Genomic DNA, 18,734 nt, shown 5'->3' on the forward strand with positions numbered 1-18,734 from the left:
AGTAGCTTGGCAGTCAGAAAACAAGGGAGGATGCTGTAATAATGTTCTATGTGGGAGACTAGGAAGTCCTCCATCAGAGTCAAGTGGCTGGATTTGAGAAAACATTTTAGTCAGTGGAAACCTAGGACCAATGCATTTAGTCACCAGTGTTTTGGTTACTACTGTGGGGGGGCGGGGTGTGTGTGCAAAGGCTGTGCAGGCAGCACGATGGTTGGTGGATCTGCTAACTGATAAGCGACAGCTTTGGGAACATTTAAATTGAATGTGCAGATGGGACATCCAGATGGCATCCTCTGAGAGATGGGCAGAAACACAGGTGGTTCTAAGGCTAGCTGGGAGCCCTGTAGTCCCATGGAGGGGTGTGGTCATGCAGGGATGGAGTGAGTACAGATGGAGACTGAACTCAAGGGATGCCGAGGAGGGACTGAGTAAGGACAGCCAGAGAGTTGGGAGAACCACAGAAGCCCAGGCCACCAGAGTTGTGATTGTATTCCCAATGTGGGCTGCTCCCCTAGCTTCTCTTACCTAGCCCAACCAGAGAAGGAAATTCTACCCCCGTAGCTCTACAATGTGCTTTGGGACAGTGAGAAGCTTGATCAATGTGTAGATTCTGTGGGGAGACAACTCTGAGCCCATGAGATCTTTCACAAATTCCTGCTGTGCGGAAGAATCTCAATTTGTGTTTGAGCATAAGTGTTGGGGGCATGGGTGACAGGGCAGAGGGTGGTTAACAGATGACCCCCAGAACCCTTCCTCGGCGCGTTGGCTGCCCACGTGGTCATCGCTCCTTCGGCCAACCCCTTCTTAATACTTACATAGCACAGAGGGGCAAAAATCATGCTGGCCTTCCGACGGGCTCGTTCCCAATGGACAACCCAGGGCTCTAAAGAGAAGCACTGCACCAAGGGGCTTCGCCTCCAGGAATTTATTTTACTCTGTGCACGAGAGCAGAATGGAAATAACTCAACCTTGGTGTGGGCGAGCGTAGCTGTTCTTAAATTTTTTGATCACAAGACCCTTTTACATCCTCAGTAACCACTTGTAAATGCCCTTCCTGTATGCCCTTACCCCCCCCCCCCCCCCCCCCCCCCATTCCCACCACTCTTAAGTAACAGTTCCTTTCGCTAGGTCACTGGAGGCTCCTGGACTTCCGGTGACCATGACCATTCTGTGCCCTGCTGTGTGTGTGTGAGAAACACCCTCACTGCAGCACTGCCCCGTGGGCACACTAGCCACAGGCCAGGGGCAGCTCCCGGGCACTTGTCCATACTGAGGTGTGCTGACAAATGAATTTTGAGGATTTAGTACAAAAAAATTACACTATATCAACAACAAGGTATGTGTGGGTTATATGCTGAAATAATACTCTGGATGTATTGGCTTAAGTTATTGAAATTTAAAAATCTGTCTGGGGTTCTCATGCTTCTGTTGGACAGCATTGGTCCGCTGACATGGTTGAGTGGCTGCTATGAATCGTGACCAGCTTTTGGGGCGCAAAGTAGTAAATATCCCAGGAAAACCCTGGGCCCTCCTGTGTTTGTTTGGACACATCTGTGGAAGCTGGAGGTTCCCCAAAACAACAACCCTTTTAAGCTAGACGACTTAAACCCTATGTAACCGCACATTGGTCCTGAGTGGTGGATTTTCTCTTTGAACTTTATGCTGCAAGTTCAGTTAGAGCCAGCTGTGGGAGGACTTCCTTTATATGCTCCAGGAACATAGTTTCCTCCTTTCAAAGTTTGTGTACACCTGCTTTGCCTGTGTAAGGGGATATGCCAGATGTTCTGGTCATCGACAAATGAGCAAGGTCTTTATTCCTTATAAGGCGCCCATTGTCCTGGACACTGTTTCCCGAGACACAAGTGCCAGCTGTGGGCCCAGGCAGAGGACAGCTGCCCAGCACAGGCAAGTGGAGGCTCTCAGTGGCAAGGCTTCCGAGAGGAACAGCCTTCTCCTGTTTTGCTTCTCTCTTGAAGGTTTTCTTTGGTGAGAAGAGATTTTATTGTCAAGTAAGAGTAGCCTGTGTTTCCATTTGCTGTCTTTCCGATGTGAAGAGAAGCTCACTGAGTGGCATCCAAGCCAGCCCTCCGTTCCCATTGCCCTGGCCACCTCGCTGGCTGGTGGGCAGAAGGGGCAAGTGGGGCGTATGGAGAACCGTGGCTGGGCTTCAAGAAATGGTTCTTAAGATGTGAACACGCAGAAGCTGATTGTTACGAAAGACGAATGGATGTGAAATCATGTAACTAAAGCATTTGTTCTCTGGCCCACAGTAGCTATGTCCATCTGTGCGACACCATAAAGATCTAGGTAGAGAACATTTCCATCCCTCCAGAAAGTGCCCTTGTGTCCTTTCCCAATCAGTCCTTCTTTAACCTTCAGATGAATTTCCTAACGCCATGATTAGTTTTGTCAGTCCTTGTAAAATAGACTCGTGTAGCATGTGATGTTTTGAGCCTGGCTCCTTCTGCTTACCATGATTTTTTTAAAATCATTTTATTGGGGCTCATTCAACTCATCACAATCTACACATACATCAGTTGTGTAAAGCACACTTATACATTCATTGCCCTCATCATTCTCAAAACACTCGCTTTCCGCTTGGGCTCCTGGAATCAGCTCCTCATTTTTCTTTTTTTCCCTCCCCCCTCCCCCCTTGATCCCCCCTCCCTCATGAACCCTTGATAATTTATAAATTATTATTTTACCCTATCTTACACTGCCAACATCTCCCTTCACCCACTTTTCTGTTGCCCATCCCCCATGGAGGAGGTTATATGTAGATCCTTGTAATCGCTTCCCCCTTTCTACCCGCCCTTCCCTCCTCCCTCCTGGTATCACCACTCTCACTACTGGTCCTGAGGGGTTCATCTGTCCTGGATTCCCTGTGTTTCCTATCTGCACCACTGTGCATCCTTTGGTCTAACCAGGTTTGTAAGGTAGAATTGGGATCATGATAGTGGGGGTGGGGTGGGAGGAAGCATTTAAGAACTAGAGGAAAGTTTGTGTTTCATCAATGCTACGCTGCACCCTGAGTGACTCATCTCCTCCTCACTACCCCTCTGCGAGGGATGTCCAGCTGTCTACAGATGGGCCTTGGGTCCCCATCGCGCACTCCCCCTCATTCACGAAGAGATGATTTTTTTTCTTTGGTGCTTGATACCTGGTCCCTTTGGCCCTGCGTGATCACATGGGCTGGTGTGCTTCATCCATGTGGGCTTTGTTGCTTCTGGGCTAGATGGCAACTTGTTTACCTTTAAGCCTTTAAGACCCCAGATGCTATATATCTCGATGGCCAGGCACCCTCAGCCTTCTTCACCACACTTACTTATGCACACATTTGTCTTCAGCGTTTATGTGGGGAAGGTGAGCACACAATGATGGTTCTTGTTCTTTGGTGTCTGCTGCCTGATCCCTTCATCACCTCTGTGATCACACAGGCGGGTGTGCTTCTTCCCTATGGACTTTGTTGCTTCCGAGCTAGTTGGCCGCTTGTTTACCTGAAAGCCTTTATGACCCCAGGCACTATATTTTTTGATAGCTGGGCACCATCAGCTTTCTTCACCACATTTGCTTATGCACCTGCTCTGTCTTCAGAGATCACGTCGGAAAGGTAGGTATCATGGAATGACTGTTTAGTTGAGCAAAGTGTTCTTGTATTACGAGTGCGTGAGTCTTACCATAATTAAAAAACAATTTTTTTCGTTCACATTGTTCCATGTGTCAGCTGTTGGTGTTAGGGGTCATAGTTCTGACTCCAGCATCACGCCAGACCACACTGCTGTCCTGCGCCCTCCTCACAGTTCTTCCCATGTCGGAGCCCATTGTTGCAGCCACGGTGTCAGTCTCTCTTGTTGAGGGTCTTCCTCTTTCTCACAGACCTTCTCCGAGGTCTGGTCCCTCCTGACAATGCACCCAAAGTCTGGGAGATGGTGTCGCCATCCTCCCTACTCGTTGCTTCTTTAATTGCTAATAAATGTTCTCCTGTGCCTAGACTCTAATTTATTTCTTTCTCCCTCCTCCTGTTCATAGAGATTCGGGTTTATTTATTTATTTTTATCTTTTAACCATAACCAGTAAGTCTGATAGGACCATTTGTGTATAAGTCACTTTCTCAGTTCCTGCCAAGGAGTGGACTGCTCGATCAATGGGTCACTTGGACTTTCTGAAATGGCCAATGAGCAGGCCCTCAATGATGACCAGGGCTGACAGCAGGAGCTCTGCACCTGTGAGGTGTACCTGCCCAGAACTAGTGATGCTCTCTGATTTCCTGATTGAACTTCATTGAACTTCAACTAGGGTGAGGGAGATGGGCAAGGCATGAGAGTCCTCTCCGCTTTAATAGGGAAGGACACGCTAGCTCTCAGAGATGGAGTGACTTACCCATCGTTCCTAGAACCCACGAATGCCGAGCCTGGGCCTCGTTCCTATTCCCAGGACCTGCCTCCTCTGAAAGGCTTGCACAGCCCGAGGAGGTGAGAAGAAGAGGTTCAGGAGAACCTCCAGGGAGACAGAAGCCAAGCACTTCACACGCCCTCTCCTTGTCTTTCCAGTTGACGAGCCAGGATAAAACGCCTGCCGTGATCCAGAGAGCAATGCTGAAGCACAATCTGGACTCGGACCCGGCCGAGGAGTACGAGCTGGTGCAGGTCATCTCGGAGGACAAAGGTGGGCTGCTTGTACACTGCTCTTCAGTTCTGCAAGGCAATGTGGACGCAGGGTCTTTTTGAAGGGAGCCCAGTATGGGGTTCTGGTCATGATTGTTTATTCCCAGGCCACATAAACCCCTTTATTCAATGACGGGCTTCTGAGTTGTTCTACACCTGACAGCAATTCCAGTGATAACAGCTCATGGTTTTAGTGATTTCTTTATGAAATACTTTATTCTTGATTGACTTCAAACTGGCTAAGTTTCTAATGACAGAATTCGACGTTTCTATACCCCACACTGATTCTGTGTAGGAGCTGGGAGTCCTGGAAACACATCCACACCCCCTGGGAACTATTTAAAGAACTGGATTTTCGGAAGCCTGTTTCGGCGTATAATCTGTTCCCCTCCCTGAGATGTGCGCTCTGACTTGCATTGGGTTGTGCTTATTGAGAGAAGGGACAGGAGGTTGGAAACTCCCTAACCCTGTGATGGCGTAGGAAGTACTCAGCTGAAGACAGCTCTTCTCCGAATGTACAAAACCCCAAATTAAACCAAACCAAACTCACTGCCATCTAGCCGGTGACGACTCCTGTTGACCTAGACGACAGGGTAGAACCGCCCCTGTGAGTTCCCAAGACTATAGCTCGTTATGGGGGTAGAAAGCCCTGTCTTTCTCCCAAGGAGTGGTTAATGGTTTTGAACTGCTGGCCTTGTGGTTAGCAACCCACCAAGTAACTTACACCACCACCAGGGGAAAATGAGGAGCTGATGCCATGGGCTTAAGTGGAGAGCAAATGTTTTAAGAATGATGAGGGCAAAGAAAGTACAAATGTGCTTTACACATTTGATGTATGTATGTATTGTGATAAGAGTTGTATGAGCCCCCAATTTTAAAAAAAGTGGTCCCAACAACTTCGCAATGCTAATTTTGAAGAATGCATTAGAAAAACTTTCAACCAACCCATGAGCTACGTGCTCCAGCTCAGCATGTTGTGTCAATGAAGTGAAAGTCACACCGAGACTGCTAGAGATAGAAAATGCTACTGGGAACAGGTCAAGAGATGTTAACATGACATTCCCCTCCCTTCTTGCTCCCTCCTGAACCCTTGATAATTTATAAATTATTCTTTTGTCATATCTTGCTCTGTCCGACATCTCCCTTCACCCATTTTTCTGTTGTCCGTCCCCCAGGGAAGAGGTCACATGCAGATCCTTGTAATTGGTTCCCCCTTTCCACCCCACCCTCCCTCCACCCTCCCAGTACCGCCACTCTCAGCAATGGTCCTGAGGGGACCACTTTGTTTGAGGGGGAAGAGGGTTGGTCATTGTCTGGTTCAGTTCAGATTCCAAGGACAAAGGCTGTCACTCCATTTGCCCTGCCGCCGTCGATGCCGGGTGACCTACTAGGCTGACCACCTTCTCCTTGCCCATCTCTTTCAGAACTCGTGATCCCAGACTCCGCAAACGTCTTTTATGCCATGAACAGTCAAGTGAACTTTGACTTCATTTTACGAAAAAAGAGCCCCATGGAAGAGCAAGTGAAGCTACGTAGCCGGACCAGCTTGACCTTGCCCAGGACAGCTAAACGGGGCTGCTGGACCAACAGACACAGCAAAATCACCCTCTGAGGGGGCCGGGGGTGGACCAGGGCCCTGGCTGGTCAAGATAGGGCGGTCATGATTGCTCCTACCACCCAGTGTCAGGCTCCTCGGTGAAGTCAGATGTTTATCGAGGACTGACCGTGTGCGAAGCACTCGGATAGGTGCCGGAGGGAAAGAGGAAATGAATTTGACATGAGGAGATCCACACTCCCGCCTTGAGCCGCGTGACTCTGGAATGCAAAATTACCCACATTGAATAAATATAGATATGAGTATATGTGCATAAATATATGCACACACATACATATCTAATGGGATAATATATGAGTGTGTGTCTATACAGGGGACTTTGTGGGATATTCTGGACTTTGGGTAAACAAGTTTGCACAATGGCCTGGGAAGTTGAGGTCACTTTTCCAGGGAAATAAAAAGGAACCGCGAACATGGACTCACACCTTCTGAGTCAGCGGAATCGACCGGAGGAATCCCGAATATCCTTTATGCCAGTATTACAAGAACTCCACACTTTATTTTTATCAAGGGAGAGGAATATTTTATCTGTCAAGAGCAACTGCAGAGGCCCCGCCTTCCCCAGGCTGCATGAAAGGCCACTTTGGACAGGGCTGAGATGAGCCTGTGGCCTCCAGCCTCGGCCCACATCCGCCAGGACTGCTGCCCCAGGGAGGCCAGGAGGAGCCGCAGGGGCCTGCTCACACCCACCGCCCTGGCCACACTCTGAAGTTCACCAGAGCCATTTCCAAGCCCCAACAACCCCGTCGTCGCCTCTCAGTCCCCTCCCAACCGCCTTCCCACCCCTCCCCTTCAAGAACATGCCACCGCCGCTATCACACAAGTAGCTGTGCTCTGGTCACTTCATCAGCCAGGATAGAAACTGACGTGCGTGGACTCCCCGATGTCTTGGAATGCCACTGCTTCCTTGCCTTTCCCGAATGCCTTCTGCATGTCAAACAGCCCGGAGCCTCCCTGCCTTCTGTGCCTCGTGGGCAATGTGTTCTTCAGGTGGGGAGCCTCCCACCGCGACGGACGCTGCTTGACCATTCTGAGCCTGTGAGCGAGTTCTGAGGTGTGACGGCCCTGTCAGGAGCCCCTCTGCAGATGATGCCCCTGCTGACAGCAGCATCCTGTTTTCCCTACTAACTTTTATCGCATTGCGTGCCTAGTCGGAGGGGGACGAGATGGGACTGCTGATACGGCCTAGATGATTTCTTAAAGGGGTACTTCCTTCCAGATGGGATCAATAACTCTACCCACCACCCACCCCCAGCCCCAGGTCCCCACACTTGCTAGTACAGTGTCACCGTGGAGTGGCATTTTTGTCCACCATCACGCCGTGATGTTCTCCCTTCTGAACTTGAGCTGTGCCGGGGTCCGAACTAAAAAGCCATATGTGGGACGTTGGCGTGTCATAAGAAGCACTTTCTGAATATTGCCCTTTTTAAGAAAAATGATTCTCAAAATGCCACTTTTTATTCCAGAAATAAAAGGAAACGCACCCAGATGATGATGTGCAGACTCTAACGTGGAATTTCCCCCTTTTTTTTTTTAATAACTACTACAGCTCCCCCAAACGGTGTGGGATTTATGTTACGTAAATAGCCATACAATATCTGCAAGAAGCACGGGAAACATTGAGGGATTTGTGGCAAAGACCAAAGAATGAGAGTGGGAGAGGCCTCAAGAGGACTCGAGGTCTTTCCAGGAGGTGCCCCGGGCTGAGGCTGCTCGGAGTGCTTCGCGAGGGGCTTCGGGCCGTGCCGGGAGGAAGCGGAACCAGGGAGGCAGACAGAGTCTGATTGCCGGCACGAAGTCAAGGCAGCCGCAGCCAGATTCGTCTATACTTTGTATTTTGGTTTGAAGACGGTGAACTGTCAGCCTGGTTTGGGGTGTGCCCACTGAGACGTATGTGCTGTGCCCTTGTGCTCCCCTGTGTATTTATACTGTATATGTAGAGTCTAGATTTATATACTGCGATGTAAAAAATATATATATTTTCCTTTTTTAAAAAGACCATGGAAATTCCAAGTAGATTAAAAGAAAGTCTCATTTATTTAATGCCACTCTAAATGTCTTCAGTGTACCCCCGGTGGACAGCGGGCCATCTTCCAGCTGCTCCCATGCTTGTCTCTCTGCCTCTCCATCATCCGTTTCCCTTTTTGGTTACATTAATAAACAGGCTTGCGCGTCAGTTGCCATCAGACTCAAGGAGACTGTGTTTGGACTGTTGATTTGGTGGGCTCTGGGTGCCAGGTACCCCGGCCAGCTGTACTAGAAGCCACTCTGGGCTGATTGGAGGGAGCACAAGGAAAGCGCGTGGTGATGTCCGGAGACGAACTTGGCCCTGTGAGCATCATGAATGTGGGGGTGGGTGGCATGCCTGTGATGCTGCAGTCAGATACGATCCCTTTCAGGACAGTTACTCTCAGGAGTTGTGCAGCGGGACGCTTTCTACAGAGTCCACTGTCGGGAGGATCCAGCCAAGATCCGCCTTCACCCTGACAGCCTCTCCCCCTCTCTGGGATTGCTCTCACCTGAGGAATTTGAAAAACAAAAGCCAACTTTGTATTTTGAATTAGGTGGGGCTTCACCTACCAGATGATCATTTTGGTCTTCTATTGCTTTCACAACTAAGCAGTTCTCCCAATAGCTTTCCATGCTTCCTCCCCCCTTCCCTATCTCCTTCATCGAGTGCACACCTGTCTAGCCTCCACCCTATTCCTCACCCCTCTTTTCCCTTCCCACCCCTTTTCTGTGTAGACACCCTCAGGGTGAGGGGCAAGGAGCCCTGCACCCCACATTCCTCGCAGCGCGGTCCATAGGAGCAAGAAGATGGGAACGACGTCACAGTCCATCCGCAGAAGCACGTCACCGTGGGTACAGACACAGTGGCATGTATGACACTGAGTAGTAATTCTTGAGACCTTCTGCTGGGCTTGGGGAGCCTGGGGATTTCTCCCGAGGGAGGAGAGGACAGTCTTTCCAAAAGGCATTCAGACTGACGTCAGCGTCACTCACTAGCTACACAATGTCCCGTGCAGGGAAAACGAGCTAAATGCGGGTGGGGGGCCTGGTGGAATAGGATGAGACATGTCTACAGAACTGACTCATCAAACAACTAGGGACTTTGTCACTTTATACTTACAACTTTTATTGACACCTTCGTGTTTCCAAGAAGTGCCTGGGATTGTTGTTTCATTGGATTCCTAGACAGACCCCAAATTTATCGGGGGCCATATAGGAATTTAGAAAGAACCGTAAAAGAAACTCATACCATGGAAGGAAGCAGGGAAAGTGAGGGGTTTTCATCTTTGTCACTAACTCATTATGGTTTCAGGATCATTCTAGATAATCGATTCCTTTGTTTTCCTCCTGGCTAGACACTAGAACTGGCATTTACACACACAGAGGGATGGCTGTCAGTTTGTCTTGTGGTGGCCTGTGTTATTCCGATGCTGGAATGGAGATCACTGATAGTTCAAATACCAGCAGGGTCACCCAAGGGGAACAGGTTTCACCAGAACTTCCGGACTAAGGACAGACTACACAAAGGAATAGGCTGTCCATGTCAGAGGATTTAGCCACTCAGGAATAGCACCGAGAGATTGTCAGTTCCTGAAAAGCTAATGAACAGAAGCAGAACATTGTCAGACTGTCAGATGATGGGCTCCCCTCAGGTCAAAAGGAAGTCACTCAAAATGGGCCTGAGGAAGAAGAGCCTTCTTGAAGCAGGGAGGGCCCCTGGACATGGCTGAAGTGCAGTGGTGAGAGTAAGCCTGCACGACCTTCACTGCCTGATGGGGTGACGCTCAAAAAGAGAAGCTGCAGTAGCAAACATCAATGATTGGAACTTGAAAGGTACAAAGTACGAATCTCGGAAACTTGGGAGTCGTCAAAAATTGACATGGAACACAGAGAGATCCATATGCTAGGCATTCGTGAGCTGAAAGGGACTGGTGTTGGCCATCAGAAAATCGTATGCTTTACCCTGTTGGGAATGACACGATCTACAGAAATGACACCGTACTCATCTTCAAAATGGACATTTCAGGATCCATCTTCAAGTACAATGTTATCTGACAGGATAATATCTTCGAATCTTAGGAAATCCAATCAATACACCTATTATTCAAATTTATGCACTCACCAACAAAGCTTGTCACTGTTAGGTTTCATTGAGTAGGTACTGACCCATAGCAACCCCACGTACAACAGTGAAACACTGCCCTGCCCTGCACCATCTTCCCATTGTCCCTGTGTTTAAGCCCATTGCTCCCACCACAGATCGCACTGCTGAAGCTATCGTGCCGAAATTGAAGACTTTTACCACCATCTTCACATGGAAATAGATCGCACATGCAATCAAGATGCATTGATAATCAGGAGTGATTGGCATGCAAAAGTTAGAAACGGGAAGGAACAGTGGTTGAAAAATAGAGTCTCAGTGACAAAGGAAGCCAAAGATTGCATGATAGAATTTTGCAAGACTAATGACTTCATCACAAATGCCTTTTTCCAGCAGCACAAAAGGTAACTATCCACGTGGACTTCAATAGATGGAGTGCTCAGAAATCCAATTGACCACATCTACGGGAAGAGTTGATGGAGAAGCTCAATCATAGAAGCTAAAACCAGTGCAGGAACCCACTGTGGAACAGACCATCAATCCGAACATGTAAGTTCACCTTAAATGTGAAGAAAATCAAAACAACTCCATGAGGGCCAAATATGACCGTGAGGCTATCCTACCCCAATTTCAAGAACAGATTTGATGCAGTAAGCACTAACAACAGAAGACGTGTTGTGTGATGATATCAAGAACATCATTCATAAAGATAGCAAAGGGTCATTAAAAAAATAGGAAAGAAAGAAAATATCAGTGTGGGTATAAAAGAGACTCTGAAATTTGCTTTTGATCATAGAGTAGCAGATGGAAGAAGCTTGAAATCAAAGTGCTGAACAAAATTTCAAAGGGCAGCTCAAGAGGGCAAAGTAAAATAGTATAATGAAATGTGTAAAGACTTAGAGTTCGATACCCCAAAATGAAGAACACACTCAACATCTCTTAAACTGAAAGAACTCAAGAAAAAAATTCAAGCTTTGAGTTGCAATACCCAAAGAGTCTATGGGTAAACTATTGAATGATGCACAAAGCATCCAAAGAAGATGGAAAGAATACACAGTCACTGTACCAAAAAGAACCAGTCAACATTCAACCATTTCAGGAGGTAGCCTATGAGCAAGAACCGATGGTATTGAAGGAAGGAGTGCAAGCTGCCCGGAAAACATTAGTCAAAAACATGGTTCTAGGAAGTGATGGAATTCCAGTGAAAATGTTTCAACATCCAAGCTGATGCAGCACTGGAAGCACTCACTTGTCTATGCCAATAAGTTTGGAAGACAGCTAGTTGGATAACTGACTAAAAAGATCCATATTTGTACTCAGTCCAAATAAGAGTGACTCAGAGTGTGAAAATTATAGAACGATACCATTACTATCACATGCAAGTAAAATTTTGCTGAAGATCCTTCAACAATTGTAGCAGTACCTTAATAGGGAGCTGCCAGAGGTTCAGATGGGATTCAGAAGAGGACGTGGAACAAGGGATATCATTGCTGATGTCCTGTATCTTGGATGAAAGCAGAGAGTACCAGAAAGGTGTTTATTAATATTTCATTGACTATAAAAAGACATTAGACTGTATGGATCATAGCAAACGATGAACAGCCTAGAGAGGAATGGGAATTCCAGAACATTTTATTGTGCTCATGTGGACCCTATACATGGGTCAAGTTGTGTGAACAGAGTAAGGGTATACTGCATTGTTTAAACCCAGGAAAGGTGTGTGTCAAGGTTGTATCCTCTTCCTGTACTTGTTCAATCTGTACGCTGAGCAAATCATCAGAGAAGCTGGATTATATGAAGAAGAATGTGGCATCAGGATTGGAGGAAGGCTTATTAACAACCTGAGAAATACAGATGACCCAAGTTTGCTTGCTAAAAGTGAGGAGGACTTGAAGCACTTGTTGATGGAGATCAAGATCTTGCAGCCTTTAGTATGGATTTCAACACCATAAATAAAATTTAAAATCCCAATAACTGGACTAGTGGGTAACATCATGCTAAATGGAGAAAAGATTGAAGTTGTCAATGATTCCATCTTGCTTGGATCTATAATTCTCATGGAAGCAGAAGTCAAGAGTTCAAAAGATGCATTGCTTTGGGTAAATCTGCTGCAGGAGACCTTTTTGAGCATTGAAAAGCAAGAATGTTGTTACTTTGCAGACTTAGCTGCTCCTGACTCAAGCCCTGTTTTGTGTTGTTTTCCTCCACGTCTTAAACTGACTGCTGTCGCCCTTCACCCACTTTTCTGTTATTCACCCCCCTAGGAAGGGGTTATATGTAGATCACTGTGAGCAGTTCCCCTTTTCTCCCCACACCTTCCCCTTCCTCTCCTGGCATCTCTATTCTCATTATTGTCCTGAAGGGTTTATCTGTCCTGGATTCTCTTTGTTTCGAGCTCTTATCTGTACTAGTGTACATTCTCTGGTCTAGTGAGATTTGTAAGGTAGAATTAAGGTCATGATAGTAAGGGGAGAAGGGGGAGGAAGCATTAAAGAACTAGAGAAGAGTTGTATGTTTCGTTGGTGCTATACTGCACCCTGACTGGCTCGTCTCTTCCTTGTGACCCTTCTGTAAAGGGATGTCCAGTTGTCTACAGATGGGCTTTGGGTCTCCACTCCACGCCCAACCCCACCTCCCCTCCATTCACATTGATAGGATTTTTTGTTCTGGGTCTTTGATGCTTGATACTTGATCCCATCGTCACCTCATGATCACACAGACTGGTGTGCTTCTTCCATGTGAAGCCTCGCATTTTCAGTTGCATTATCTGCATGTGAACGTTGGGCATTGAATAAGGAAGACTGAAGAAAAACCAGTGCAGTTGAACTATGTGTTGGTGAAGAATTTTGAAAGTACCACAGTTTGTAGAGAATAAACATGCCTGTCTCCGAAGATGTGCGGCTGGAATGCTTCTTAGAGGCAAAGATGACGAGACTTCATCTCATGTACTTTGGGCAAGTTATCAGGAGAGACCAGTGGGTGAGAAGGACACCATGTTTGGTAAACTGGAGGGGCAGTGAAATCAAGGCAGGCCCTCAATGGAATGGATTGACAATGGTGGCAACAATGGGTTCCAATGTAAGAACAATTGTATGGATGGGAGCTGCAGGGCAGAGCAGTTAAACAATTAGCTCAGGGCTGGTGACCGAGCTCTGAAATACTGGGCCCAGCAGCTGTGCCTCACACTGGGCTGGGCCCTGAATCAAGGAACCTCTCTTGGCAGATACTTCCTCTTGACCTCATGCAGCTTGTGAGAATCCTGTGAATCTATTGCCTTAATTCTCAGTCTTCTAACCACACGCATCCATACAAATGAACTTGGTCAGAGAGTCAGCTAGTCTGTTGGGTCAGGGCACTGTTCCCTGCCCTCCTGGGTGTGATGTCCCCCTCATTTGAGAATACAGGACCACCTGTATCACAATTACATTCTAAGTCAGCTTCCTGGCTAAGATTTGAATGCATTTCCATCTATGGGCTCATCTAGGAGTCATGATGGCATAGTGGCTATGAGGTGGGCTGTGCTCCCAAAGGTCAGCAGTTCGAAATCACCAGCCACTCCTTGGGAGAAAAATGAGAGTTTCTGATCCTGTGAAAAGTTACAGTCCTGGCAACTCACAGGGGGAAGTTCTGGCCTGGCCTGTAGAGTTGCTCTGAGTCAGCATGGACTCAATGGCAATGAGTTAGCATTACAGATTCTTCCAACCCAGGAGCACTCCTAGGTAAAAAAGGAGGAGTGCAGGTAGCATTTCAACTGTATCTGAATTGCTCCATTCTCTCTCTCTTTCACACACACACCACCACCACCACCACCACCACCACCACCACCCCTTGTGAAATGGGAGAAACATTCCAAGTCTGTTAGCTGCAGTGGGAAGTCTGTCACTGATCACAGAGATCTATGAATGTTTCTGTGAGGGCCCACACCTCTTCTTCCAATGAAATGGGGTCTGTGAAGCTGCAGTCTGATTAGGGAATAATCAGCATATAAGATTTTAAGTTGGGGCGCAAACAAAGGATAGAAGCTGTAAGCTCTTTATCAGACCTGTGTGTGAGAGAGAGACACACACAAAGAGATGGCTGGATTAGAAAAAAGACAAGCAGTCTGGCAGTGGATGCTGAATCTGTCATGGTCCAACACCTGGACCTTTTCCTATTTGGGGCAAATCTCTTTTAGCTATTGTCTTATCAGAAAAAGAGCGATTGGTAATAGTTCTCACCTCCCAGAGTTCACGTCATATTAGATTATAGGCACCTGTACAGAAGGCATTTTGCACTTTGGCACAGAGTCCTGGACTTGCTGTTACTCGGGGGAAGCTCTGGCCTCTAACCCCTGTCTCTGGGTGAGCAGCCAAGCCTTCCAGATGTGGAGCTCTGCAGGGAGAGGCCTTCGAGGTGTGGAGCAGTACCCTGGGGAAGTCCAAGGTTGCTGCTGCTACAGGAAAGACTGACTCATGGAGTTGGAGGGCGTCCATTGCTCCGGCAGCTCATTCCACAACCAGATCCACAGAGGCCGCAGGAGGTCGACAGGGGGGGCTGGGCTCTCTGGGCTTCAGCCCAGTCCATCATAGCTGCAGGCTCCTGGGGGCAGGGGTGGGGGTGCCCTTGCTGGCTGGAGCTGAGGGTAGAGGCCCGATGGGAGCGACTCTGAGCAGAGCCCCCCAAGGTTATGTCAGCACACTGAGCCCCAGGGCTGCCCATCTGGAGGGGATACTTCCATACTTCCCTGGATTTGGCCTGGGAGGGACGGATTCCTCTGGGGTAGCGGAACTTTTGCTCCTAGATCCTGGCTCCTCTGTTCTTTCTCAGCCCCACATCTGTCCGGGCCACAGCCCCACACCTGTCTCTGCAGCGAGGAGGGCCCTGTGCAGGCACTAGACAAATGCACAACTCGGGGCCCTGCTGTTCCAGAGGCCTCCCAGACACAGAAAAACGAAAATGTTCCATGAAGTCCGTTTACAGTCTCGTTCCTTAGCCAGACTGGTCGGCTCATTGACCAATCCCTTCTGTGGTTGCAGGTTCACGGCCAAGCTGCTGCCACTTCCCTTGAAGCCTCCCTCCCACGGCCACTTCCCGCTGCAGCTGGTGCAGCAGCCCTGCTCTCTGAGGGGTCGCCTATCGTCTGTCCATGTCCTCTCTGGCACGTGGCTCTCAGGGGCAGGGCTTCTCTCTGCGCGCTCTGTCCTGGAAGCGCCTCTTTCCATTAGTCTCTCACGGCTCCAGTAACAGTCTAGAACATTCTGCCCTGCCGCAGGGCCCGCACATTCAGCACCGGGCTGAGCGGGCCTGAGGGGTGCCCATCTAGCCTCGCCGTCCTTGCGGTTCAATTGACACCCTTTCAACCCTTCAGACACAGACAGGCCCGCTCTCACCTGGTGACATCTTCTCCAAGCTTTGGGTTCTCACGGGCATTTGCCCTCCAGGGGACTCTGAGCCACGATGGCCCCCGCAGGTGTCAGCGGAGAACCGCCAGCCCTGTGGGAAGTAGCTGGCCGGGTCGCCCCCCTCCAGGGGCCTGTGGATGGATGGGCAGCGCCCACCTTTAGCTGAGCGTGTTGGAACATCTGTGGAAAAGCGGGACCAAAGTGGAATTTCCCACACGCCTTGTGTTCCCACAAGCCCCCTTGTGTTTGACCACCCACAGCCTCCAATGGTTCTCTCCGAAGAGCAGGAGGAGGACGGAGCGGGGCTCCCACGCTGCTTGGACAGTCCCATGCCACGCCAGCAGGAGCCCGGGCTGCGAGCCTCCAGCCCTGGACACGACCAGAGGCTTCTATCTGGGCCCTGGGGCTAAGACGCCGCCCTCTGCAGGCCCAGAGAAACTCAGACACTGAGCTTTCATTGAAGCAGTGGTTCTCAGCCCTCCTAGTGCCAGGACCCTTTCACAGCTCCTCCTGTGGTGGTGACCCCCCCCCCGACCATAAAATGGTTTTCGTTGCTACTTCATCACTGTAATTTTGCTACTGTTATGAATTGGGCGACCCTGTGAAAGGGTCGTTCGACCCCCCCAAGGGGGCCGCGGCCCACAGGTTGAGAACCGCTGTTTAAGTAAAGCGTCCATTCCCAAGAAGCCAAGCTGAAGAAATGAAACAACCGGAGGGCATGAAAACAAACTCAGCCAATTAAAAACAAAGAGAAGAAAACCTCACGGGCAATTCACCCTTCTTTCCATCCCTTTTTCGGGCAGATGGGAGGCTGAGTGGGGCGGGAGCTATGCAGCTGATGTCACCCCAGCGGAGGCAGGAAGCCAGGCCATGTCAGATAAATCCACAGAGCAGAGGACCCCATCCTCCTGGCCCACATCAAATTTTAAGTGGGTTATCCCACCAGTTTCTTTGGGATTCCATGCACGGCTTGATTTCTGTCAATAAATCCTTCCAGAAAGCGTACCCAAATGCGCCATGCGGCACAATCCAGCCATTTCTCTTGCTCTGTCCTCCTGTTAAGTGGAAGCACCACGTTTTCTATGTAGCCTATTGGGAACATGGCGTCCCCAAACCCACCGACCTTACGTCTCTGTCTTCCGGGACTCATCTGCCGGGCTGGCTGGATTTCTGTTGTTACCTTCCACATTGTCTGCGGGCGGCTCACGGGCCCTCCACTCTCTGCTCCTGGGCCCCCTGCCTCCCCCAGATGGAATCAGACCTGCTCTGGGAGCAGTGGGTTCTCTCTGACATAATCAACACCACCCCAACACTACAATTGTATGTACAGTGATCATTTCTTTTTTTGTGTGATCCAAGTAAGTTTTTATAAAGGATAGAAGTTTCAGGCATTACAGTCATGCACACGGGACTGCACCCCGAGAAAGACAGAGAGAGAGAGAAAGAGAGAGAGAGAAAAGCACAGTGATCATTTCTAAGGCGACTCACTCTTGGTTTTCTGAAAATGTCCTATCACCAACACACACACACACACACACACACACACACACACGTGCTATTTTCTTACCAAATGGCCAGCCTCATTCTAAGCTTCCCAGCCAGTATTTAACTTCTCAGTGAATTAGCATGCTCATGGAGAGGGGGGGGGGGCGGAAACGCTTCTAGATTAGTTTTGATCCCTCTGTCCAGTTGGTCACTAGGAGTCAGAATCAACTCGATGGCAGTGAGTTTGGTGTTGTTTTTATGTCTAGTCTGGAAAGTGGTCAAGACGGTACAAAGTCTGCTGGGAAGACTTTATTTCAGTCCCTGTTGTCGTGTGCAATCCAGTTCATTTTGATCACAGCCAGCCCATGTGAGAGAGTAGGAACTGCCCGCACCCAACCCTGCCCTGCTCCCCAAATTGGGTTTTCTGGGCTGTAATCTGTATAGACTCTCGGGCTTTCTCCTGAAGAGGTTCTGGGTGGTTTCAAACCACCAACTCTGTGCCCCCAGGACTCCTTCTGCTCGTTGTAAGTATCTGTTCCAGCCACCCGTGAAAAGATCCCATTTGCAGCTGAATAGGAGGATTTCTTGTTTTAGACACCAACATTCTACTGGAAACCCATGCATGCTGCCAGATAGTCATCCAACCCGCGTCCCTCCTCCAGGAACAGAGATTACTATGTTCATGAGCGCAGAGAAGGAAGGTAGCTGGCCTACCTTGCTCTCAGCATCGGGCCTCAGGCTGATTTCCTGCCATCCCCTCAACCCACAGCTGACTCTCAGTTCCCATATCCCCAAATCCCATAGCTTTGCACCCACTGTGCCCACCCCTCTTCTATCTTCTAAATTTCCCATCCATCCTTCTTAGTGAAGCTCCCCCAAAGCTCCCTGGCAGAGTTAGGTTGTGAGGGACTCAAGTGCTCCAGTCTCTGAAGTAAAGCCATCTGAAGCTATTTGCTTGCCTGACGCCTTCGCTGGAACATGGACCCACAGCAGTAAGGACTGACTCCAGGACACTGTGCATCTCCATGACTCTACCTGCAGTGCCTGAAGGCAGGACTTACCACGTGTGTTTTTGAGACTTGAGGACACTGATATGGAATTCACGGGAGCACTGAGGCCAACACCCACCTCTGCTCCCCACACCCTTTTTTAGTTCAGGAAAAAAGCTCTTTGGTCTTGGAAACACATGTCATTATCTTTCAATGAGTGGATGGACTGCCTTATAACAGAAAAACGCAAGATGCCCGCCTCCATGAGCACCCTCCAAATGCGGTCCCCTGTCTCTCCGCACCTTAGAACCCTCTCCATGGGACCACCCTTAGCCATGGGGGCGATACAACCTTACCAGCAGGAAGGTCGGGCCTGCCTTGCTCCCTCCCTGTGGACATCCAGTAGCAGGGGCAGGCAGCCCTGCGCCAAGGCAGACCTAGAAGGCCCAGCGGCCTTGGCCACTGATGGAGGAACCAACGAACAACCAC

The 18,734-nt window shown here is 49.0% G+C and overlaps 1 protein-coding gene across 2 annotated transcripts in view; it reads left to right on the forward strand.

Annotated features, from left to right (window-relative positions):
- RGL1 (ral guanine nucleotide dissociation stimulator like 1) overlaps positions 1–8,472 on the forward strand; it is a 362,525-nt gene extending 354,053 nt beyond the window's left edge. For both annotated transcript variants that reach the window (XM_045297937.1, XM_004706678.4), the window contains 2 exons: positions 4,551–4,665; positions 6,089–8,472. In XM_045297937.1, the coding sequence (XP_045153872.1) occupies positions 4,551–4,665; positions 6,089–6,276 (303 nt within the window). In that variant the 3' untranslated portion in view covers positions 6,277–8,472. The remainder of the gene's footprint in view (positions 1–4,550; positions 4,666–6,088) is intronic.
- Positions 8,473–18,734: the final 10,262 nt, after the last annotated feature.

Source organism: Echinops telfairi, unplaced genomic scaffold (genome assembly GCF_000313985.2).
Source record: "Echinops telfairi isolate 266 unplaced genomic scaffold, ASM31398v2 ScPeMD7_7424;HRSCAF=8462, whole genome shotgun sequence".
NCBI classification, from domain to species: domain Eukaryota; kingdom Metazoa; phylum Chordata; class Mammalia; order Afrosoricida; family Tenrecidae; genus Echinops; species Echinops telfairi.